The sequence below is a fragment of the Brachycentrus maculatus genome, unplaced genomic scaffold, assembly GCF_059751285.1.
Source record: "Brachycentrus maculatus isolate JH-2025_06_01 unplaced genomic scaffold, ASM5975128v1 h1tg000358l, whole genome shotgun sequence".
NCBI classification, from domain to species: domain Eukaryota; kingdom Metazoa; phylum Arthropoda; class Insecta; order Trichoptera; family Brachycentridae; genus Brachycentrus; species Brachycentrus maculatus.
Genome location: NW_028281107.1, coordinates 786,188 through 812,896, shown reverse-complemented (window position 1 = coordinate 812,896; position 26,709 = coordinate 786,188). Strand labels below are relative to the sequence as shown.

The window sequence follows — 26,709 nt, the reverse complement described above, 5'->3', positions numbered from 1 at the left end:
AGCGACACGACCGCCGTATACGACGATCTGCACACTACTAAACTTGCAATGACATATGCGTTTATGCAAAGCAACGGAAGCGCACTGTGAAAAGTTTGTGTATAGATGATTTTATCCCTGATTTTTTCACAAACTATTTATTTCCATCGCTGCAAACAAATAACTTTATATTATAATAATTTCATATAATACATAATTATATTACGCCGGAATACAAAAATTCTGAGCCCGTATCCATTATATTTAATATTCATATTCTTCTAAGTCGAGTTATAGTTAATACATATCACCGGGAGGGGAAGGTTAAGGAAAAGTGGGTAATATTTTCAACTGGCAACACTACGCGGATGGAAACATTATCTCACTCTGCAAGGCGTGAGAGCGTAAGATAATTCAATAGAAACTAAAGGAATTCTCCTCAGTTGAATTCAAATAATATTCTTAACAAATGGCATTAACCGTAATTGCCGGAAATGTCTCCTACTCCCTAAACGATACACAACATTGGTCTTGCTTTTAAATTATCAGTTGACGTCCGTACGACACAGCTGGTAAGCAAATTTTCACATGTCACTAAACATTTTATTTATATATTTACACATTTACCTAATATGAAGTAGTATTCTCGCACCAAATGTTGTATTCCTCTTCACAAATCACAAAATACTCATTAATATTGTTTACATTTCCATAAAATATATATACTGTTCAATATCCACGTGATGCGGTACAAATAAATAAGTAGTTTAGATACATTTATTTAACAACTGTCTACGCAATAGACATTCAATTACAAAATGCACCCACCATTGCGCAGTTCTCATACAATATTCTCAAAATGCAAAATATGAAAGATTACCCGAATTCCAGTCACAATGGTGGGCGTTTTGCATTTAAATCCGATTGATGTTCCTTTCACTGATTTTACCATTTATCGATGTTCCTTTCAATGATTGTCCAGCACCTCGTAGCACTAACTAATCAACCGTCTTTCCTCGATTTGTCGTTGCACATGTCGGAAGAAATGGACTTCCAATTTTTATTCACGCACTGATGGCAGTTTTTGCATCAGAAATTTCGTTGATTATCCGCATTGTCATCCTCGATTATGTCACATGTTTCGGAAGTGTCTCTTTTATGGCTTACTCTGAATGCGGTACGGGGGTGATCTTTCATTTGCGAGTAATGATAATTCTTATTCAACAAAAAACCGCCGGTGATTAGTGTAAAAGGTACTAGAAACATTTAAAATTATTCTCAAATACCGACATCATTAAATGCTTTTAATATTACGGGGAGCGTGTTTGCGATACACTAATGTTTTATTTATCGAAATAGAACCAACTACCTTCTTAAAGAAACAAAGCCACCTCATCATAAAGTCTGACATCACTTCCAAATGTCTTTTGTCACGCTGAAAGTACTCGTTCCCAATGTAATACTTATTTTGTATCTTGTCTGGTAAGACTTGCTTCATTCCTCCTCTGAACCGGACAGAATCGGCGATTCCACAACCATTAGAACATAATTGATTACTAAGATGTGTCACACATCCTTCTTTCCCTTGGCGAGCGTTGAGCTACTTGAAAGCAGGCTTAGTGCGATTGCGTACTTCAACAAGTCGGGCGGAAGTCCTATGTGATGTTTTAGTGTTCCGGTTCATGGATCCAGTCGAGGATGGGGGGTAGCGGGGCCCCCATGAACGGGTGTCACAAGCGCCGCAGGCCCCCCGCGGACAGGCTGGTCGCCTTGGCCTTGCGGGTGGGCTGCACCGACAGGGGGGCCACCAGCACCTCGGTGGCGTTGGAACCCTCAGTCACACCAAGTTCCTGAAAGGGTTATAAATTTAAACTACTACTTCTACTACTACCATCACTCCGTTACCGCAGGGGCAGGCAGAGAGGATGGAACGCTACACTATTCTGTCCTGACATACACTCCTTGTTTCCGTCACATCCATATATCGGTAGTATAAAGGCAAAGGGGTATATCTGTCTCAGACCAAATTTTACAGGAGAGCAAAAACAAGCTTGTGAAATTAAATAACTCATTTGTTTTATATATTTTTATTAAAACTCAATAAGTATTGCAACTACAGCTATATTCTTTTGCCAGATTATGGAATACACTATTTTAGACATTTGTGTATTTAGTATATGTGGAACCAACTTAGAAAATGAAAAATTTGACAGATATACCCCTTTGCCATTACACTACCAATATCTAGTCATACATTCCCTCCGATTATTCAGACTTATGACGCCACCAGATTTTAAGTTCTGATTGATCTAATCGTGCCAAGTCACACTTGCTCACTTTTGCCATATTTACGTTCTTAGTCATTCTCTCTTAGTCCATTCGCTTCCATGTCCATATAAATAAGATAAATTGAAGTGTGGTTGTAGTGTTTGAATACACCCACAGATGGCAGTACAAGTGCCATTTTAGAAATAGATGTCAGCGGGTTATAACTCACGTTGATGTTGTTGCAGCTGGCGAGCCGCATCTGGGCCAACTGCGATGCGGGAGTGAGGTTGGAAGTGGACCCAAAGGGAGAAATCATCGAGGACATTGCCCTCTTTAACTTGGAGGGGGTCTTATTGAAGGAGAACGCTCGACCAACCTGGGAGAAAAAAGAATACATTCAAATCAAATATTTTAATAATTAAATGCATCAAAAATATTATTAATTATTAAATATTTTAATAATTAATAATAAGAGCAAATTCTAATCAATCACGTTAAATAACTAAATGTATAACAATTTAAACAGACTGAGATAATTTTCTTTAAGCTAGATGGAAAAAATAATATGTAAAACGAGACCTTGTATGCCTTTCAAATTAGAATGGTCGACTCATATAGGAGTGAGTATGAAACGTAAAAACATCCATAAAAGTGAAATTTATCAGTTAATAAATATTTTTCATTTCTTCAAAATTATTCTTCTCACCCTCAGTCACACCTAGTGGTGCATAGGGCACTGTATCAAATTGATGCAATGTTGAGTGGATCGTTAATTATATGAGGGCAAGATGATCAGTCTTACACTCCAGGGTAATATTAGATAAATATTAGAGTAAAAAAACACTTCTTTATTTAATCCCTCTGGGAATCGAACCCGGGACCACAATGGAGGCGGATAAATTTTTTTTAATTAAATTTAAAATTTAAAATTAGATGAGGAAAATAAATCATTATTTCACATAACATGAAGCATACAAGAACAAATACAGAACATCCTCCAATAGTTGACAATGAAATCAATACGTGTTTATCATCAGTTATAGACTAGTAACTAAAGTTGATAACTGCGCATTAACAAAGTGACTAGCCATGCCGAGTGTACCATCAAATTGTGTAATTACAGTAAATCTCCGACAGGAGGTTTCACCAAGAAACGTGACATTTGGCAAAGAGTGAGTTTGAAAAAATAAATATATGAAGTCATTAAAGAAATAATACAGTTGATACAACAACGAAAAATCAAGTCGGTTGGAAAATGAAAATTAAAGGGAATGTGTTGAATAAAATTAAATTAAAAATTTCCTAAACAATGTAGACAGAAATTATTAAAATTGTATTTTAAGAATATAATACTAGAAATTAACACAAGAAATCCTTTTGTGTAATAAAATTCCCAAATCATGCAAAAAAATCCTAATGAAGACAAAATGTTTAGAAAAGTCCCGAAATTAAGAACTAGAGAATCACTTTAGCGTAAAAGATGAAAATATTTCAACTTTCTTGTGTATCATTTACATACAGGACGAACGGGGACAGCCTATTTAAGCATCACAAGACAGGTCATTGACAAAATCCATTACATCTTGTCACATTCAAATATAAGACACTAGCATAGATCTTCGATAGTATATTTGATAGTCATGTTCAATGTTTCCCAACATTTTTGATATTGCCTGCGTAAAGTTTTTTTTTGTTTTGAAAGTGGTTTAAAAATTAAAATCTGTGTTTGGTAAAAAGATTTCTATTTATTTGATGCAAAGTGAATAAAGCTAAGAAAAATTATATTAATGAAATGCAGGTCTACCAAAAAATATCATTAGAAAAATCTCAATGTACTTAGTAAAGATGATACTGACTTTGTTTTTTTTTTTGTTACTGAACCATGTTTCGAAACACACATATGTAACAATAAAGTCCACCATGTTAAATTTTATGTTAAAGGAAAAAATATATTAAAATTTATAAAAAAGACGTACTTTAACATAAAAAATCTCAATGTATGTATTTAGAAAAGGTAAGACTGACTTTGTTGCTTTTTTTTATTTCAACCATATTTCAAAACACACATATGTAATAATAAGATTTACCATGTTTAATTTTGTGTTAGAAAAAACGTGTATTAAAATTTATAAAATAGACATAATATATGACCCAATATATAAATTATTAAAAGCAATTTGATTAATTTTTAGTTTTCAAATAGTCACACAACAATCAACACCAAGTCACCCGGGTTAGAAACAGAAGCCATCTTATTTTTAAAATATTTTTTTATAACAAGTTATTGTATATATGCAGATTCGTAAGTGAAAAAAATACGACAGTTGCGAAATCACAAAATTCAATATGTAATAATAAAAATAAAGTTCAAAAGTAGAAATGTGTTAACAAAAAAATTAAAAGAGATAATCAAAATTCGAAAATGAATTCTTTTTTCATTCAGAATTTGAATACATATTACTCAAATTTGAGCAATTTGTTTTTTGCAATTAAATATTTTTAAATGTTAATTATGTTAGTATGTATATAACTACTCACTGAGCTTTTTTCTACCAGTTTCGAGATGTATTTGTCTCTTGGTCAATATAATCACTACACCATGCAAAGAACACTTTACACCACTATCGTAGCATATGGCATAGTCACTCAATAACACATCGCTCACTCCTTTCAAGAACGTCATAAATCAAAAATCGCCAATTTTCAGTTGTGCATGTTTTCGGAATGCCCAGAAAATGTACTATATCCCAGAAAAAGCGGCATATTTTTAACTTAATATTTACCCGCTACAGGGCAGAAAGTGTTGTTTTTGCATTTTGAAGGAAAGATATTATTTAATTATTTTTTTTAAATATACTGAATATTTTTCAAATGGAGAAAAATTCTTCATGTTTTACCTAAAAAGATCTGTTGCACATTAAAAAGATCTGTTGCACAGTAAAAAGTTCAATAAGTGGCTTGATATTTATTTTTAATACATTGTATTATATTTTTAAACTTTAAAAACGTTATCCTGAAAAATCAAGTTTTTTGATTTATGACGTTCTTGAAAGGAGTGAGCGACATGTGATTAATATTTTATGTAGGTGTAATAGTATGTGAATGCTATGATTGCGGTGTATGGTGTTGTTTGCATGCTGGCGCAGTAATTGTTCTAAAAGACGGATACATCTTGAAATCGGTAGATCAGTGAGTGGGTACATAATAACATTTGGTTAACGGAGTCGGACCACAAGGTTAAAACTTTGAAAATACATAAATATTGTAAGGAGACATAATTGTCACATTCTTTCTTATCTTTTTTGACATAAGTAGAGCTCAATGTTTCACACAATGGACTCATTTTCACCCGAAATGTGAGTTTTTTGCTCTGCGGTGATGATATGATGAAGAATTCGATCATCACAATCTCTCAATTAAAGATAATGATGGATCATTCTATCGATTTATAGATTTGGCATTTAATTTGTAAGACTCCATTTTAATTTATGTATTAAATACGAAAATCACACACAGATTTTTAGAGTCTACAAAGTTGTATTTTATATTTTTTTAAAAACACATAAAAATTAAATTTGTGACAGTTGTTTCGCAATTTGTTTGTTGTTATGGTATTTTTAAACTACTGTAGTTTGAAAGTGCCATAACAAGGTGAAACGATTGTCACCAATTTTTTTTAAATGTGTTTTTAATAATAAAATACAATTTAGTATACTCTAAAAATCAGTGTTTGATTTTAATATTTAATATTTTAATGGATCATTTATATATTATATATTAAAATAATAATTAATATACTTAAAAAAATAATTCATGTTTTAAATGTTAAATATTAACTCTAAAAATCAGTGTTTGATTTTAATATTTAATAAAAAAAAATGGATCATTCTACTTAAAATTCACCAAAACTGTTGCGTATTTTTTCATGTACAAATTTTGCAAAAATGACAGTGATAACAAGTGAATGAAACACAAAGTGAATGAAACAGCAAGGCGGGGAGGCGAGACAGCGAGTGGTGTTATGAAGAGATATTGACGTGCGCAAGATCGGTCACTAAGTATTGCAAGTGTGCATTGTACTACCCAAGTCTCTAATGTGTTGGGTCTATCCGGATCGCTGGTCCTAAACCAAGGAATGGCGGCGATGGCCTCAAGCTGAAAAGAACATGAAACAGTAGCAGTGCCATGTGTACCCTGCCTATTTACACCAGGTCTGTTCATTATTTACATAGAAACGGGATCTGTTATGTTCATATTTACAAATTCAGCTCACTAGAGCCATATTATCCTATACTGATCGTCCATTTTAAGACAAACTGCTACAACAATGGTTACCAAAAAGGTTTATGCGGGTATTTATTATCAATATTGACATATCGTACCAAATGAAAATGATTTTCAAATGATTCAGTGCAAGATTCTTATGTCATTTTAGCAAATCTTAATCAAACACTATACAAGTTTTTAAGAAATTGGTAAGAAAATTAGACTCCTTATTTTCATTCACTACTTTCAATATTTTGTCAATAAAAAATCATTAAAAACTTGTTATGTAGTATAAAATCGGTAATATTTTTTCAAATCTTCCATCCAAAATAAATTTAACGAGCTTTTAATGTATCCACTCAGACCTCGCTTTGCGTCGTTTGACTTTGCATTGTTTCAAAGTTTTATTTTTGTTTTGTTATGTAAATATTTCTTCTTTTTTTAACATTTTAAAAATTCGGTAACCTATCTTTGATGTTTATATGATTTCCAATGGAAAATAGCAATTCACTTTGCGTTATTTCAATTTCGCGCCGTGATATTTTAGAACGTATCTACGACGCAAAGTGACGTCTTAGTGTATATAGTAATTGACAGATATATATCTATTTTTTACAATATTGCAACAAAATGTGCAATGAATCAAAGTAGCAATCTCTACATAAAACCATCCAAACCTTTTTGGTTACCAGAAATTCAAAGGCAATTAAACATTTCCAAAAATAAATGTACGATGAAAAATGTCTAAGTGATTTAGAATTTAATGACAGTAATTTAGATTTTCTTTGGTTGATATGCCATGTGACGTTTGCACTTCTCGCTAATATTTCAAGCTGTGTTCAATGTACTGTTGCAGTTTGTTGTGTTTACAATTTACCAATTCACAATTTTCATTTTACTTTGTACCACAATATGAAAGTCAACTAATTTTTACAAGGTGCTGCAGAATTGTGGTCTATTCGTTCTGTCACTTTTTAAATATCAGGTACTGAATTATAACACGGTGTTTTAAAGTACCAACAGATATTCACACCACCAAAATGGACCATTTTAGATGTAACAGTGATGTGAAACAGTGATGTACACATCGATGGTTAAATACCAAAGTGCCACTATGGAAAAACAAAAATTAAACTCTTTATTCCAAAATTGTCAACATTTTTATATTCGAAAAAGACACCCATGATTCTAGCGTGAGAAATGTCCATTTCATATAGCATTTTAAGTGTCTTTTTCGAATATGAAAATGTTGATGATTTATATACCATTTTTGGAATAAAGGTTTAATTAATTTTTTTTTTGCGTTGTGGCCCTTTGGCATTTAACCAGCGATATATGATTGAGGTTAAACATCGCACTTGTCCCTTCAAAAAAGCCAAAGTCTGAGTAGATATTACAACAAGTAAAGCCAGTATGTGCGTCCAGTTAAGTGGCATGACCAACTCAGGGCGGAATGATTAAGCATTTCTACAACATCGAAAATAACAACAACAAAAAAAACTAAAAAGGATGAGATCTAAAGACCCAAACCATTGGTCAAAAGGAATGTGTGTGTAAACTATTATTCCTAAAAAGTAACCTATATTTTAGCGGTGGCCAGCTTGTATTTATAATTGTTCATTTATATTACACTATCTACAGAAAAATACAATAACCAATACATACTGCAATAACACATCGGCTGTCCAAACTTAAAACACAGTATGGGACCTTTTTTTGTAGTATGTTTTTTTTTGCATTTTTGGACTGAGTAGCATCCATCTACTTAGTCCAAAAATGAAAAAAAAACCTACTACAAAAAAATGTCCCTTACTGTGTTTTGAGTTTGGACAACCAACATGACATACTCATTTTTGCTGGTAAGATCGACCAACCTTCTATTTTTTGCAACCAGTTATCATTTTACAACAATTGAGTGTGTCCAAATACTTGTTCACAAGATCTGGATTATCTCCAATTACAGGAGCTATTTTCATATTATTTTTTGACATCTCATCAAAGATGAAGAAGAATAAAAGAGTTTCTGCTTAATAAAAAGCTTATTTTCATCTCACCAATAGTGAAGTTCTAGTGATTCAAATTGTTTTTTGACATCTCATCAAAGATGAAGAAGAATATTTTTAATAAAAATCTTCTTTACATCTCACCAATATATGGCTCTAGTGAAGTTCTAGTGATTCAAGAACAAGGTTTCTAAATTGGTTCATATATATATAACTTCCGAGAATTTGAGTAGTGTGGTTGTCAATAATGGGTAGAATTGGTAAATGTCACACGTGTGTAAAGTGATCACTTAAACCAGCCTATGACGGTCGTCAGCCCCGTAAATGCCCAGACATCCATATTCTTCTCCATTTTTAATGAGATGTCATAAAATAATATCTTATATCATTGATTGTGCTTACGAAAATTGGAAAAACTGTTCCATCATAAGAAAACTAAAAGTCTAACTAATGATGATTTTTTGATGCGTTGGAAACCTAGACTTTAGAGAAAGAATGAAAAAAATATAGTTAATGCATTCGATATAAGATATTGCAAAATGTAAGAGTTTCTTACTAACAAAAATGATTTTTGCGTTATTGCAGAATTGACAAGGATCTAAATGCATCTAAAGGTGAAATTCCTATGCAGCAACTGACTGCTTTTCGCAAGTAGGTAGTGTGATCTACATATTTCTCATTTGCTAATTTAGCCGGATCGAATAAATCAGAGTAAATCATTGCAAAAAGGGTACATAAGCGTCCTTGTAGAAATTCCACCTTGAGAATTGACATCCTTTGTTCGCTCAGTATGTATTTTAATTAAAATGTCTTCAAATAAATGAGACATTCGTGGTATTTTTCTTACCTTTAATCGGGTTCGGGATGCAAATTTAAATGCCTTGGATAAGGTCCCTAGGGCGATATCACTCGTATCGATGTCCAGCTGGTGTGAATCAAGACAGGCCAAAAATTTCTCCTATAACGCAAATAAAATATCATCAAATACTAAATTCTAGATTGATTCCTGTACCGTATACTCCAACTTATAAAAAGGTGAAAAGAAATAAATCATAAAGTGCCTGATATATATTTTGTTTGTTAAGATCTTTTGTTTAGTTTAGATACAATTAGATTAGCCGGCAATTGTTTGTTTATTTTTAATTACAAACTAAGAAAAAAAAATTAAATTGCAAAAGACAGTTTAATAGTACGTCTTCCTATGTATCAAAAATGCGGAAAATATTTCATAAAATATATGGAATGACAAAACCTATGCGTAAATACAAAAATTTCAATCAGTATATTAATATTCGTAAATTTCTGCAAACATGATTGAATTTGTCAAAATTTAAAGCATAATCTTGTTTTTTCTTTCTTATATGTAGTAAGTACATTCCTGTTTTATTTTTATAAGTTAATAAGAAATTTCATTGGTATTTCTTGTTCGTATTTGTTAAGTATGAGAAATTTTCTTCATATTTTGCTTAAAAGATTTTAATTCTGGAATTTACGGGACTGAAAAAAACTTCCCGGTATTGCATTGTATTGTACTTCCTAGTTGAAATCTCCTACAAAATTTGCTGTCAATTTTATTTAACAGCTTACCATAACGTTTGTATTTGTTTTATTACAATTCCAATACAGGAATGACATATCACTCACTCCTTAAAATCGTCAATTTTCTATTGTGTATATCTTAAGAATGCCCAGAAAATGTACTATATCCCAGCATAAGCAGCATATTATTAACCTAATATTTACCCGCTACAGGACAAAAAGTGTTGTTTTTGCATTTTGAAGAAAAGGTATTGTTTAATTATTTTTTTAAATATGCTAAATATTTTTCAAATGGAGCAAAACCATTCAGTTTTTAGCGATAAAGATCTGTTGCACAGTAAAAAGTTCAATAAGTGGCTTGATATTTATCTTTAATACATTTTTTTATATTCTTAAACTTAAAAACGATATCCTGAAAAAATTAAGTTTTTTATATATAACGTTGTCGAAAGGAGTGAGCGATATCTCAAATATACAAATAACATCAAATTCAAACCGAGTATAATAATAGAAATGCCCAAAATCGCTTGCACAACACTCATCATGCTGCAAAGCGCGTACGAGTAAAACTGGATATTCTCATGCATGGCATTCAAATATACTAGCCACTATTGTAGCAAGTTATTTTTGCGGAATTTTCGTATGTGGAATGGTCAGATATAGGGTGATGTTATCATCTTACAGCGTCGGCCTTGCAGACGGTGTTGGCCATCTGCCGGCAGAGCTGCTTGAGGAAGTGCGTCTTGTCCACCAGCTCGTCGGTGATGGCGAAGGAGTACAGCTTCTCCTTCAGCTCCTGATTACTCCGGCACATGAGGGCAAACACCTTGTGGCACTCTGGAAACAATACAACCGGAAAAAGTTACATATGTTCAATTGACTATGTATTTACATATCGCAGAAGGAATTGGAGTGCTTGTGTTCAAGAATATAGGAAACCGCACAGAAAAATATTTACAGAGAAACCTCTATCTATCGTTTTTAAAGGGACCTAGTGAAATAAACTATGAATGCGGGAAAAAATGAATGCGGGATAAAGAAGTCAATACACAAGGACATACGATCAAGTAAATACCGTGCTCCCAATCTGCATAACCATTGGTAGGTTGAAATTTTAAGAATACAAGTTTTAGATGTTAATAAATGTATTTCTTAAACAAAAAAAATATGAAGTTGAACAGAACCCAAAGATCTTCAGACCTCTTCTGCTGTATCCATCACACAAGCTTTAGATAGTCTGTATCCCACACATAGGAATTGTCGTCGAATGTAACAAAATTGAGAAAATTTAAAAGAATGTAAAAAAAAAACAGACAAATTATATCAAATATGTAGCATAATTCAAACGATGAATGCGGTAGAATGGTAGATAGAAACGATCGATGCGATCTTTTTTGTATGAAATTAATTTGGGGTAGAAGAAATAAACGACACATCCGGGAAAACGATTATTCGAGGAATGATAGATAGAGGTTTCACTGTACGTATATATCGGGAGTGTCACTAACCCTTTCAATGCCGGTAGGTATTAATATGGCCATACCCAGCAGGCAGTGATTTTTTTCAACAAAAATGTGAAAGCTTGAAGAAAGATGACTGTAACTTTGATAATATGGATAAATGGTAATATTTCGGTATTTGTCGATCTTCTAATAGATGTCTCTAAATATTATAATTTTTAAAAATATTGCAATTAGATTTGAGAGATGGAGACTCACCATTAGACTCCCGTATGTCGATAACCCTCTTGACAGTACTGAGTGGCATCAGCTGGACGTGGCGGTATGGTTTTCCGGAACTTAGTTTACTGGCCGCATGGTGCAGACCATTTACCGGAGGACTCTTGGAGTTGAATACCTGATTGTGTACATTGCATATTAAGAAAAATCAATGTAAAATAATTACATTAATAATTTTACCATAATCACACTAATTAAACTTATATCACAGATTTTGCATCTAGCCCCTAGTTGGTAGTATTAAAAGACAGAAAGAAATCCTATCCTAATTCAGAAGGTGTTTTATACACCCTGTCAAAAAAAATAACAAAATAATTTAGGGCATGTACTTATAATGGCAACGAATAATTTTTTATAAGATTATTCAATTTCTCTGAATAAAATACTCAAACTAACGATCACAAAACAAACTGCTTGCGCAAAATAGTCTATTTGCACAAAACTATGCTCTAATGACTAAAAAATTAAAATAATACTAAACAATATAATTTGGGCTTGGTTTTGTAAAAATTTATCAAACTTTTTTTCGCATTTATATTCTATTTTGAACTCATCTTTTTTATACATACCAATATCAAACATTTGAGAAATTTATATATCAGAGTATTTAGGTTGAAAAAGGGTAAAATATTTCCCCAAAAAAAATTGTAATATAAATTTATTAGACGAAATACTGTCTTCTTCTTCTTCTTCTTCTTATAGGACTAGGTCCTGTCATTCTCGGGTCGCTCCTGGGAGGTGGAAGACCAGCTATCCTTCCATCGTTTAGGTGGTCTTCCTGGGGGTCTGATCCCGCCTATGCTGCTGTCCGTTGCCACCCTCACCACTCGATCCGAACTCGCTCTTCTCAAATGATCTCTCCAGAAACGTCTTCTTTCTCTTCCCCGAAATACGAAATACGAAATACTGAATGTTATAAAATTATTATACTTACCAAAACACCATAGGCTGCATAGAACACAACACTAAATATAAATATATTTTTAAATAACGTTTAACAATTAATTTAGAAATCTTTGCCTTGTGGGTAACTTGTCTTGATTTCCGTAAAAATGTCAACAACAAAAGAAAGAGAGAAGAAATACAAACCTTGGATCTCTTCTTGCAGACCTCCATGACGTCGGTGAAGAGGAAGAGGACCAGGTGGTCTCCGCGCCCAGAGAGATCCTTGGATATCTCCACCACCTCGCAGCGAGACACGAAACTTCGATGGGAGGACACCAGGTGCGCCTGGTGGAATAAACCAACATACATAAATCCATACCCGAACATACTAATGACAATGGTGGCAAAACAACATTTTGAGTGTGTCCAAATACTTGTTCACAAAATCTGGATTATCTCCAATTACAGGAGTTATGTTCATATTATTGGGTAGAATTGGTGAATGTTACACGTGTGTAAAGTGATCACTTAAACCAGCCTATGACGGTCGTCAGCCCCGTAAATGCCTAGACTTCCATATTCTTCTACATCTTTGATGAGATTTAAAAAAATAATGATGGTAATGACATTTTTTTTAATTTTTGCATTTTTTTTTGTTTTTGTGTAAAGCACAATTTTTTTTCTTTATTAAAAAAATTCTTTATTATTTAAATATTACTTAGATTATTTAATGATCAAAGAAAAAACTATTTATGAACATTCATTCCTCCATCAAAAATAAACCATCTAACAACATTTATATTTACAACTATTTCATATTTTGAAAAAATTAACATTGGGTTTTATTTGCTATTTTACTAATAGTGTATGCGTTCAACCAATAAGACATGCTCTGATGTGTGTCTTGTAATCTTTTTATCATACGGTCTCGGTCCAGAAAGACAATCCCTTGCTAAATCAAATGGCATTAAACTTCCAAGAATATATATTATTAGATTAAAACCAATATTTTTAGCTTTTCCACTTTTTTTATTTGACCAGCGACCAAATTTCGTCGTTACCGACATTATCAGACTGGTGATATCATCAGACCAGTCTGATGATGTCGGTAACGACGAAACCCGCTGGTCAAATAAAAAAAGTGGAAAAGCTAAAAATATTGGTTTTAATCTAATAATATATTAAAAATGCAATTCCATCACGAAGTGTCAGTGGATAATGTAAATCTATTCCAAGAATATGATTTAAAACCACAACATTTAAAACATCATGACGAATCGAAAGTAGAGCGGACGCCGTTGCCACAAAAAGCGCGCTTAGAGTGTCAGAAATGAAGACTCTAAGAAGCACATCAGGCAAGAGTCTTCAAGATAGAATAAGAAATGCCAGAATCAGGGAAATATGCGAGATCGAAGATGTCGTTAGGTGGGGAAGGCAACGAAGGAGACAATGGGATGCGCATGTGAGGAGAATGGAACCATCCAGACTCCCCCACATCGCACTGTACGGCCAACCCCATGGTAGACGAATCCCGGGCAGACCACCAAAGAGAAGGGTCGATAGCTGGGAATCAACATCGCAGGAGGCTAATCCCTCTTAAAAACAGGCCACAAGGCCTACACTACTGATTTTAAGCTTATGTTTTGTTTAGTAATTCTTTTTTAATAGAATTGATAACAAAAGCTTCCTAAATAATTCACAACTGTTGTTTCAATGAAAGATAATTGAAACCTTCATTGGCCTAAAATTCTAGCAGTAAAATAATTTTAAAAAAATGTGTGGAAACTTACGGGACAGTTGTCTATTTCATTGTAGATATCAAACATCTGCAATTGTCCTTCAGTTTTTCTCTTGTCTTCATTAACGTGTGCCATAACCTCGCGTACGCCAGCCAGCGCCTTTTCCAGAGCAGCATGGTCAGGATTGGACTTCCCCGTGTGCTTCAAAATATCTGCAAAAAAAAAAACAAGAATGAAAATTCAGACCTGATAATGTATAAAGAGGGAAAGGTATTTCTACCCATTCGGTCGATTGATGCTTATGGACGGGGAGGGTCGACCTCATTTCAAAGGCAGAAAAGAAGGAATTATTTAATGTATTCATTTGAATTTCTTTGTTCAAGTCTAAACTATATGTATACAATTATCAAATCCCGTCGCCAGCGGTCCGCAGGTGTAAAAAAACACCCGTCCGAAATGTGTTAATAAGAAACTTTTTAAGCTAAAAATTATTGCATCTGAACGCCCTTTTAATCTTGGGTAACAACAAAAAACCGCAATAATTAATCTGTGTATTATTATCGCCAAATAAGTTCTCAGGTGTATAGGAAGACAGGGGTAATCATGTTAATATATGGATTAAATTTCAGTTTTTTTCTTCTTGTTAGTATCAGTTCTTTTTTCTCAAGTTATTTACACATAGGCGTTCATAGGAGTTGCAAGTATGACTATAATAATACAAACATACCATCTAGTAGCAAGCTGATGCTGGGTAATCTCTGTACTGGCCGTATGAGTAGCTCCTGTAAACTCTGCCTTCCGCATTCTGGTTTGGTCTGGCAAATCTTCAGGAAGGCATGGAATCTACACGGGAACAACATTTACATGAAAATATAGATATGCATTGTCGTTATACGCACAAAAATCACTTATGATAGAAATATGGGAGATCGGAGAATTCGTTGGGTGGGAAAGGGAAGGAAGAAGACAATGGTTTGTGCATATGAGGGGAATAGAACCATCCAGACTCCCCCACATTGCATTGCACGGCCAATCTCAAGATAGAAGACTCCCGGGCAGACCATTAAAGAGACGGATTGATAGCTGAAAGGCTAATTACTTTTAAAAACAGCCCACAAGGCCTACCTTAAGAAGAAGAGAAAGTTCAAAGATTTTTGATCTACTGTCACCGTAAAAAATATGACAATATAAAAATTGGGATATTTATTTCAAAGTTGAGAAAAAGTGTAAATGAAAAATATATTCTAATGACATTTACACAAACACTTTCCATCAACCTACTCAATTTTAATACACGAAAAGTTAAACTTTGGAAAAAATTTAAACTTGTTGAATTATTATTAATGTATCTATTTTTTTTATGTAATATAATATTTATTATTGTTAATGTAACTATTTTTTTATTATTTTTTTTTTATGTTAAGCTGTTCAATTCCCGAACAAATAAAATAAATGAAAATAAACTTTTCTACTACTACCATTCAAGTAGGAAAAGAGTGGATGAGTGATTTCCAACAAATACACAATGATAAAAACTTAAAGAGCAACACTTATGTGTGAAAAACTATTCATTTACATATATGTTATATAGATGTTTTTTTACCTGGGATTTTCTCTGTCACATTGAACAAGCATCTCCTTCATATTCTCGAAGAAGTTGACAAACGGCGGATAGGCTTTGACGAGGTCCGGTGCATATTTGAACACTATCCGACCTATGCTGGTCTCTTCACTCCAGTGGGAAGAGGCCCATTTCAATTCTTCTAGCATCCGTCTGAAAAAAAAGACATTCATTGTAAACATGCAGTGCATGTTTAACCTCGGATCGTAGCGCATGTTTGTGCTGCAACCTTTAGTGCATGTTGGTCTTCAGGTCGACTAAAAATCATCAACATGACTGACATCGACATGTATATTTGTCTCTTTTTATCATTTGTATCTAATAATCCAATTGACTAAGAAAGGTATAGCTTTACAATATACAATGCAAAACGAATGACCGGCAAGTCATTGATAAGCTAAAATTATTTTAATGTTTTATGAATGACAATGATATCGCTGGTTTATATTAGTTTGAAACAGATTTGTGAGATTTGACTAGTGGCTAGTGGCTGGTATATTGTACGTATTACAGCTCCATACAAGTATCATGATATAATAATCTCTTGACGTATCATAGTATTTGTACCTGTGACTGATATACTAGGAACACCTCTATAAATAAAACACTTGTTTTTTGCCACTAGAGTATTATTTTATTGCAACTACTTTCGGAAGCTACAGATGCTTCCATCTATGGGTTTGAATATAAACTTTATATTCAACCCGTAGATGGAAGCAACTGTAGCTTCCGAAAATAATCGTAATAATAGACATAATACTCAAGTGGTAAAAAACAAATGTTTTATTAATAATTTGATTATTTCTATAACTTAAAAAATTTGATAATCCCGCCACAGTCTTTCAAATCAGCAAGGAGCAAGAATACTAGAAATAAATATAGCATCTAACAAAATTCAGTTTTGCGGCGAGCTGGCAAAGACAAAACACTAATAAAAACGTAAGAATGTTAACATTACCTGTGAATTTCATATATAGGGGGTAAGTTTCCAAATATAATTTTTAATTCGGTATTATTAAGTAAGGGGTTGGGATTGCCACTGTTCTCGTCAGACATGTCCTCCAGGGGTTGTTTAAACATCTGTAATGAAAAAATACACACTCAAATGAAACCCAAAAATAAATCTAGTGAAGAATAAACCAATATTAAAAATTGTTATCAAGTCTTCAGGTTAGGTTTTTTTTTAAATATAGAATGGCGTTGCACATGAAATACACTGCTTTTGCCAATGTCAAGTTAATATTTCTTCAGGTTAGGTAAGGTTACAACATTTTGAGTGTGTCCAAATACATTCACAAATCTGGATTATCTCCAATTGAAGGAGATATTTTTCATATCGTCAGTGAGTCCCGTAAATGCCCCAGACTTTCATATTCTTCTTCATCTTTGATGAGATGTCAAAAAATAATAGGTAAGGTTAGGTTAGGTGAAGAAACTAATTATTCTACATAACCGTACATGTTACTTGATAAATATGAGAAGATACCATACTTTACATCAAGTTGGGCCAAGAAAAAGATATTTCCTTATTCAGTGCTGCAAAGCTTTTTCCCCGTCATTACTAACAAGTTTATGACAAATACTTTTCACTTTTCTGCGATACAAAGATTTTTCCACAGATTATCTAAATACAGTTTAAGTCCAATAATTTGAACAACGATAATTAAAATAACCTCACAATTTGAAAGATATAAATAAATTCTATTCTAGAATTCTATAGATATAAATAAATTCTATTCTAGAGTGAAAGTGATTTTTGTTCATAAAAAAACTTTTGGAAATTTGAAATTGGAAAAAATGATTTGCAAAAGATTTTGTTTTTAATTTATTAAAAGTACTTTATTTTTTTATTTTTATACATTTAAATAATAGAAATTAAAGATTTCTTCCAAATATTACTATGTGTCAGTTTGTATATACGGAAAATTAGAGCTTTGAAAAAAAAAACAAATTTAAAATATTTTTCATTTTAGTCCTTTCAATATGGAATTGGGGAATTTAGTAAGTTAACTATCATTAGTAATTAATAAAATTACAATTATTGTTTTAAAAAAGATAAATATTTGTATTTTTCATTATGTACAAAAATACTTTATACTATTACTGTGAGCCTAAGCAGCTCATTATTAAAAATGGGTATCAAATTGTGGTAGAGTAGGTTTGAACCTAGAGTCTGCGACCCTAACCACTGGACCTCAACCCGACAAAAATAAAGAAGAAAACATGTTCGCAAGTAGCTTATCAAGAGACAAGATTAAATATCAAGTCAATATGTGAGTACAGTGGCAGTGATGTGGAAACTTACAGTGACTATGGTGTGAAGGATGCCCACATAGTTGGACTCCGTTTGCACGAGCTCCATGAACACTTGCTGGCGGGGGCTCATCAGCTTCCTGGCCGCATCGCTCACATTCACGCATTCCACCTCTGAAATATAGGGCAACAAACAAACTTGGTAAGATACTCCTAAATAACAAAAAAAATAATGTCAGGGAAGTGCAAACAACGGCTTTTTTATGAATTGTAAAAATTTGGGCACTCTGCTCATAATATGTAACTTGATCCGTAATTAAATGAGCGGTAATGATCATTTCTTCTTCTCTTCTTCAAACCCTTATCCGCACCAAAATGGTGCATAGGGTACTGCATCATATAAACGCAGTGTTATCTTGATCGTTAATACATGAAGGAAAGGTGATCATCCCTCCGCTTCAGGTACCAATCCAGGGTAATATTGAATAAATATTAGAGTGAAAAAATCACCTATATTTATTTGATCCCCCCATGGGAATCGAACCCGGGACCTCCAGAACGGTAGCCGAGCGTGCTGACCATTACACTACGGAGGCGGACATCAAGGATATCTAATGATCATTTGGAGAGACAAATCCTAGGCATAAGTTAGAGACAAAATTTTACAAATAAAATACAGTTGATATAATTAACCTGTTAACCGGGCAGTTCGCTTTTTATTTACGAAACATAGAACGGGCGCGAACTCTTTCACTAGGACGTGTCAGTACGTCAAGCCCGGTAGACATAAATTCATATATTTTATTTATGCTTAAAATATTTTTTCGTTTATTTATATACAAATCACAAAGGAAAATACAAAATTACAAATAAAAAAAAATCATGTCAAAATATGTACGGATGACTAAATTACCTTTGTTGTTTGAAAATATAAGTCCCGTCCATTGCAGGGCGCAACATATATTTACAGGACCTTTCATATGGAAGGGACAAGGCAGAAAGTGATTTAATTAAAGTCCAGGTGTAATTATTTTATTACTGAAATTATTATTGTATCTCTTGTATGTAATGTATTTAAACTAATAATTATAAATTAAAAAAAACAAACAAATAATAGTAAAAAAATAATAAAAAAATTGTATTAACATGTTAGTATTTCGGCTCAACACAGGCCATGCCTAAAGAGCCGTAATACATATAATAATAATAATAATAAAACCCTTATCCGCACCCCAATGGTGCATAGGGCACTGCTTCATATAAACGCAGTGTTATCTTGATCGTTTACACATGAAGGAAAGGCGATCAGCCCTCCGCTTCAGGTACCAGTCCAGGGTAATATTGAATAATTATTACAGTGAAAAAATCACATATATTTATTTGACCCCCCCTGGGAATTGAACCCGGGACCTCCAGTATGGTAGCCGAGCGCGCTGACCATTGCACTACAGAGGCGGACAAATACATATAGTAAATGTATCTATGAAATAAATATGTATGAATGTATCTATGAAATAAATAAATTATTTAAGTAAATATGTCCTACCCGTACCCTATATTGTTAACGCTTGACGTATTCATACTTTCCGCCCGGTTAACAGGTTAAGAAAGGTGTGTTGAGATGAACGAGACAAAGACAACTACTCTCGACGTCAGGGGGACATGACATGACACAAATAGAAGAACAAGGTAAGAGTGCGTGGGTACCGTCGAGCAGGCTCTGCTTGCCGTCGGGGCTCTGCGTGCAGTCCAGCAGGTTCCCGCTGAGGTTCTGCAGCACGGCGTCGCCCACCGAGGAGCGGCGCTTGTGCAGGGCGGCCTCGGGTCCGCGCAGCTTGCGCTTGCGGAGCGCGGCGCGCTGGGCGGGCGCCGCGCGGGCCGCGGGCGTGGCGGGCGGCGACACCCCGCGCGCGCCGCTCGCCGACGAGGACAGCGAGCCGCGCGACGAGCGCCGCGACGGGGACGCCTGCGACTCCAGGTACTAGGGACACAGGATCAGCAGTTAGGTTAGGTTTGTACCAGTATTATAATTGTATGCTCAAGTATTTCGCTATGCCTGAAGAGCCAAAATACACATGTCGCTCACTCCTTTCAAGAATGTCATTTATCAAAAATCGTCAATTCGCAGTTGTGCATGTTTTCGGAATGCCCGGTAAATGTTCTATATCCCAGCAAAAGCAGCATATTTTTAACTTAATATTTACCTGCTACATGGCAGAAAGTGTTGTTTTTGCATTTCGAAAAAAAGGTGTTGTTTAATTATTTTTTTAAATATACTAAATATTTTTGAAATGGAGAAAAAACCTTCAGGTTTTACCTAAAAAGATCTGTTGCAGAGTAAAAAGTTTAATAGGTGGCTTGATATTTATTTTTGATACATTGCATTATATTTTTAAACTTTAAAAACGTTCTCCTGAAAAATCAAGTTTTTTGATTTATGACGTTCTTGAAAGGAGTGAGCGATGTATGTAAAGGTGGGGATTGACTTCCACATTTCATCGTAACGTAACATTCGCGGGGAGCATCCGACTTCCGATGGAGCACTCGGAACAAGCGGTGAGCAGCTCGGCTTGCTGCACTGACTATACGATCATCGCATTGTAATGTGAGTGACTGGTCAGTCCCCACTTAATATGTAATTTACTATGTCAATAAATAAATAAATCAGCGTTTTACTTACATCCTCGAAGAGGTAGTCCTTTTCATCCTGCGCCTCCTCATTCTGCACAGAGGCCCAGAACCACTCCGCCTTCACAATATGAGCAGTTGCGTTGGCGTCGGGTAATGTCTGCGTGTGTTGCTCATCAACCACCTAATCAGACAAAATCAAAATCAGTAAAGACACATACCTCGTTTTCATTTATACCCGGATAAGAAATATAGAATACCTGAATTGTATGAATTCAAATAGTGAAAAAATCGGTCAGAAAATATCGGTAATGTAAAAACTTTCGCTAACAGTAAAATACCTTTAAAGATTTTTCAAGAATTCACATATAATTTTACTTTAATGGGCAGATTATTTCATGTGACAGATTTGAGCCACACTGAAGCATCCAATATCTAGGTCAGTGGTCAGCAACCTTTTGAGAAACTGGATAAAAAGAAAAATTAATGATAAAGTTCATAAAAAATAATAAAAAATTAAGGATATTTTAAGTGCTGCCAGTTCACATTCGATGATAACAGTATAAAAAATTGACCTCTAGTTATATACTTCAAATTATTAACCCATTGCAACACAAAGCAGACGAATCGCCAGCCAAGGTCAATTTGTCACTGACTCACAAAGCCGGCGATTCGCTGGTTTGTCTTTGAATTGATTTTTTTTACATTAAAACTGAATGACAATATCTTTATTCATAAAAAAATCACCTAATAAGTATATTTCGGTTACTGATTTCATAATAAAATGTAATAAACTCAACAAAATAAATTAACTTTTGTTTTACCATTTTTATTTTGTGTAATTTAGTTTTAATATTATTGTAATAAAAAAAAATACTCGTAATTAAATAATGTGTTTTATGAACAAATTATGTCATCTTTACTTGTGGTGCAATGGGTTAAGTAATAAAAAAAAATATTTTTTATTTTTTTAAAACATTCTTTATTCACCTTACTTTTGTAATTGTTGGCATTTTCAATGAATAATTTTAATATTTTATTGGCAGGTAATTCAAAATGTCTTAGTGGTTAATTTAATTACCAGCTGGTTGCCGATCACTGATCTAGGTTGATTATGGATGCTGCTTACAACTTATATGAAAAGATATAATAACCCAGAAAATTCTATCCACAGTTAAACATATTTCCCATTGGGAAATGCAAAATTTTTGCATTTGAATATTTGAAGAAAGAAGAAGAAAAACTTGAATTTCACCAAAAATTTTAATATTGTAAAAAATAGTTATTTCATTCACCGTTTTTTTTTAATTTTCCCTGAAGTCTACAAGAAAAATTATAATAACAAATATAAAAAGTCTACATTACTTTTAACACCATTATACAGAAACTACCTTTGGCAATTGAAGAAATATGTAATTATTAAAATAATAAAAATATATACTAATATATCGCTCACTCTTTTCAACGTCACATATCAAAAATCGTCAATTTTCAGTTGTGCATATTTTCGGAATGCCCAGAAAATGTACTATATCCCAGCAAAAGCGGCATATGTTTAACTTAATATTTACCCGCTACAGGGCAGAAAGTGTTGTTTTTGCATTTTTATGAAATGGTATTGTTTAATTATTTTTTTAAATATACTAAATATTTTTCAAAATAGAGAAAAAACCTTCATGTTTTACCTAAAAAGATCTGTTGCACAGTAAAAAGTTTAAAAAAGTGGCTAGATATTTATTTTTAATACTTTTGATTATATTCTTAAACTTCAAAAACGATCTCCTGAAAAATCAAGTTTTTTGATATCTGACATTGTTGAAAGGAGTGAGCGATTTGTTGACTTGCCATTTAGTTTGTAGCACTTCGTAATCTATTATTATTGATATAAATCGAAACATGATTTGTGTATTTATTTTTAAGGCAGCTGTTTCGCCTCACAAGGGCATTATAAAACTGTACTGAAAAAACTAAATATGTAACCATATTCACAGCGCAGCGTCCTCGAGGAAATATTTTACAAAAATGGCAATTCATAAATTATCCAAAATTATATATTGATTAGTAAAACTGAATATAATGTTTGATTCTATAGTTATGAGTACGGCAAAATAAATACATCATGTTTCAATTTATAGGAACAAAATAATAAATACCAATTTATATTATTTCATTTTCACTTTTAATAAGAAGAAAAATGTTTTGGTGGACATTTTGATTTTGAGCCTTGATGGTAGATAGCGCTATAGTGTAGCACCTGAAACATCATGTGTAAATGATACCGGGTCATTTGGTATAAAACTTCAAAAAATCAGATTTAGGTGGACTGTAACATTCATTTAAAAATGTTACAAAAAATAAATAAATTAAACGTAAATTGCATTTTAATCCTGCAAATATATTTATTTCTCATCTGAGTAAAATATTTTTTAAATAACTCTAGATTTTGTTCGTCAGAACAAATCAAACAAATAATTGGATAATCATATGCCTCAATATCTTATTTTCTTAAGAAAACCTAAATCAAGAAGTTAAAATAATAATAATTTTAATATAATCTGTAATATAACCATAACCAATTGATCAAGCACAATATGAATACATATACATATACACAAATAAAATACATATATGTACATAAATAAAATTCATACAACATGCAACTAAAATACATGAAAAATATGTTAGTATAATTTTTTTATATATATATTTCAAAGCAACATATTTCACATTGCAATGGAGAGATTTTGTTTTTAAAATTTCAAAATAATGGATGATAAAAAGAAATTACATACAAATGACTATTTTTTTCTATTTACACCTAAGGATGAAGGTAACCATTGAAAAAATAATAGATAAACAATTGAACAGGAAAAAAAAAGATAAGAAGTAATAACATAAAAATCTCTCAGTTTTAACATTATCTGTATGAAGTATTAATAATATGAGTTAAATACAAAAGATGATTATAAATTACCTGGAGAACAATTGTGAAAATGTTGTTTGAAAGTTTTGAGTTAGTAAAGGAAATGCAGACAGTGAATACAAAAGCACAGAGAAAAGCAAAAGGAATAAAATCATGATAAATGTGTTAGTACCGATAGCAACGAGCGATTCAGGGCATTGTTGGCGAGTTCTTGTTTCCCCGGATGTTTCCTGGCTTGGGATCGGTCGGGTTTGAGCGCCCGCGCTCCGTAGGGATTGGGCGAGAAGGTACAAGTAGCAAAGGGGGAATTCGTCGAAGCCGGTCTCTTGGGTTTGCCCATCGGAGTCTTGAATATCAGCGGGGACGAGTCGAAATTAGGGTTGCTGTTCTCCAGTTCGTTGTATTCCGATATTCGAGTCAACGGAGTCTTGTTGTCGGCGGGCGAATCGTCCAGAGCTTGCGGAGAGCTCTTGGCGGTGTCGGTCGGTTTGAAGTCATCGTCGTCGCTTTCGCTGTCTTTTGTTCGTTTTTCATATTTCTTCTTGCGTTCCCCTCTGAAGGACGCCGTGAGAGACTTCATGCTGCGGCGTATCTTGGAAACAGATTTGGCGGTTTTGCCGCCTCGAAGGGAGCAAAAAGAAATGTCGAATAGGCCGGAGCTGGAGAAGAATGATCTGTCGCCCTTGGCCGTGCTGCTCACGGAGCACATGGAAATGTTGTCTTCGTCTTTTCTCGGAGACGGAGTGGAGGTGATATAATCGCTCGAGTCCTCGTCGTTGATTCCCTCGTCACTCTTGGTTTTCTTCTTCTTAACGATGGCTTTACAAATGGCCGGTTTTTCTTTTCCCTTAAACCTGAACGAGTCCTTAATTTTTAACCTTTTGAATGGTGATTTCCAATTATTTTCTTCGACGGCTTTATTGGAAGAGTCTCCGTTGAGGATTTCAACTTCAAAATTGGATTCTGCGGAGTTTCTGCATCTTTTCTTGCTAGAAGCGGTGGTGGAAACGCTTATATTTGTACCACTTCCCATGCTCGGTAGATTAAGATTGTCTTTTTCGGATTGGAAAAGTCTCAACAGGCAGTGGGCGCTGATAGCGCTGTCGCTCATATTCAACAAGGACTCGTTCATGTCGATAATAGGACGTCTTTTCAATTTGTTAATATCATCTTCGCCATTGAGATGGTTATATGCGTTGTGAACACTCTGGTTCCCTTCGGACCCGCTGACGTACGATTCATTATGTTCAGATTTCTCGAGAAGCATATTCTCGCTCAGGCGTTTGAGTCCGTCGGGGCTCATCTGTTCTAGCTTATAAGAGCTGAATTTGGAATTGTCCAATTCGTCGACGCTCATCACAACCGGCTGCGTCATGCCTTGCAGGGACGGAGAGAGATCGTTTGATTTACGAGATAGCATCTTCATTTGCGGCGAAAGTAACTTGATAAGTCGGCCTAGTGTTTTATCACCGACGTCCGTATTGTTAGGAGTGGGGTTAGGAGTGGGGGAAAAGGGAGGCGAGCGGTCGTACATTCCGCCATTGGCCACAACCTGAAACATGGTGCGGAATACACAAGGGTGAGGGGAGAACACACAGCCGACACAACACATCCACACAGACCACTACACACGCAACATCTAGGACAAAACTGCTCGTTTGTGTAATAAAAACAGTGAATATAATTGCTACCAATGTGTGCCAATTGACAAGTGATTTAAATTTACATTATTTTGCCACAAATAACTGTAAACTTTTACATATTCCGCTTAAAAATTTAAAATCGATTCTTTGGACTTTGCATATAAATTTTTTACAGTCTCAATCGAGCCGAGCTTGTCTGTAGTTTAGTAGAAAGAAAATGTGATATTAATGAACAATGTCATGTTAGAATGGAAATGTAAATAATGATAAGCTTCTCGCCTCACACAACCCGAGAGAGGCGAAAATGTGAATTTCAAAGCGGTGCAATAGGCGTGTGAATCGAACTGTTCGCATGCTGATTGAACTTACATTAATACGTACGAATACCTCGGTTACAAATAGTTAAAACTATTCAATTAGAAACTTGAACCGGCTCAAACTCTGATTAATGTTAACACATTCACTCTACAATTTACAGACAGATGTGACAAAAATCCCTCAGCCAACCTTAGCACCGCATGGACCAATATTAGTTCTACCGAGACCCAAATCCAAACAGAATTAAGCGGAGAGAATATACAATAGTCAAGTATTTACATATTCCGTGCAATGTCTTGCGGATGAGGGAGATTCGAGTACAATAAACTACAGTTCCGTCGGGAAACGGCTACCAGAATGTGCCGGTTGCGGGACATCAATAAGAATAAGTTTAATTGAAGATAAGCAACTAATAGACTCGCAAGATGCTAAGGTCAGCAATGAAAGAAACTCCCGTACAAAAACACTGTACAAGATTGAACAAAAAGCAATATGCAAATCATAAATGGAAATTAGTCACCGTGCAAAATAATACACACTAGACACTTGATCAAAAATATTACTTTAAGTATTGGAAATTAAGACTACATTAACATTATACTTTGGAAGCAACTGAACCGTTTTGCGGGTCCAATTTGATTACAGTGATACTTCTTCCCATATAACACTTTTAAAAAACAAATCTATCTGCAAATTAAATAGATCTTTGAAGAATGTCATTACGCGAAACCAAATTTTCAATTGCTTATCCTGTCTACGTTTTGTACAAAATTTAGAAAATCCTCAGAAAATAAAACATTTTCTAGCAAAGTGATACGAAAATCAAAAAATCACTTAAAATTATAGCTATTTAAGAATTTACAGAAAATAAATTAATATATGCTATCTTGAGACTTTAAAAAGTA

The 26,709-nt window shown here is 33.8% G+C and overlaps 1 protein-coding gene across 6 annotated transcripts in view; it reads right to left on the bottom strand.

The window, feature by feature from the left end:
• Positions 1-1,644: 1,644 nt before the first annotated feature.
• Positions 1,645-26,709, bottom strand: part of pbl (epithelial cell transforming 2 pebble) — a 96,952-nt gene continuing 71,887 nt past the window's right edge. For 2 of the 6 annotated variants that reach the window (XM_088269607.1, XM_088269606.1), the window contains exons 6-20: positions 24,016-25,395; positions 20,973-21,104; positions 20,000-20,273; positions 18,345-18,466; positions 16,998-17,119; positions 16,022-16,192; positions 15,146-15,261; positions 14,470-14,630; positions 12,884-13,024; positions 11,774-11,912; positions 10,738-10,892; positions 9,364-9,474; positions 6,331-6,402; positions 2,477-2,623; positions 1,645-1,829 (exon numbers count right to left, since the gene is read on the bottom strand). In XM_088269607.1, coding sequence (XP_088125733.1) covers positions 1,710-1,829; positions 2,477-2,623; positions 6,331-6,402; positions 9,364-9,474; positions 10,738-10,892; positions 11,774-11,912; positions 12,884-13,024; positions 14,470-14,630; positions 15,146-15,261; positions 16,022-16,192; positions 16,998-17,119; positions 18,345-18,466; positions 20,000-20,273; positions 20,973-21,104; positions 24,016-25,395 — 3,363 coding nt within the window. In that variant the 3' untranslated portion in view covers positions 1,645-1,709. The remainder of the gene's footprint in view (positions 1,830-2,476; positions 2,624-6,330; positions 6,403-9,363; positions 9,475-10,737; positions 10,893-11,773; positions 11,913-12,883; positions 13,025-14,469; positions 14,631-15,145; positions 15,262-16,021; positions 16,193-16,997; positions 17,120-18,344; positions 18,467-19,999; positions 20,274-20,972; positions 21,105-24,015; positions 25,396-26,709) is intronic. The other 4 variants (XM_088269610.1, XM_088269609.1, XM_088269608.1 and 1 more) reach the window with 3 other exon arrangements.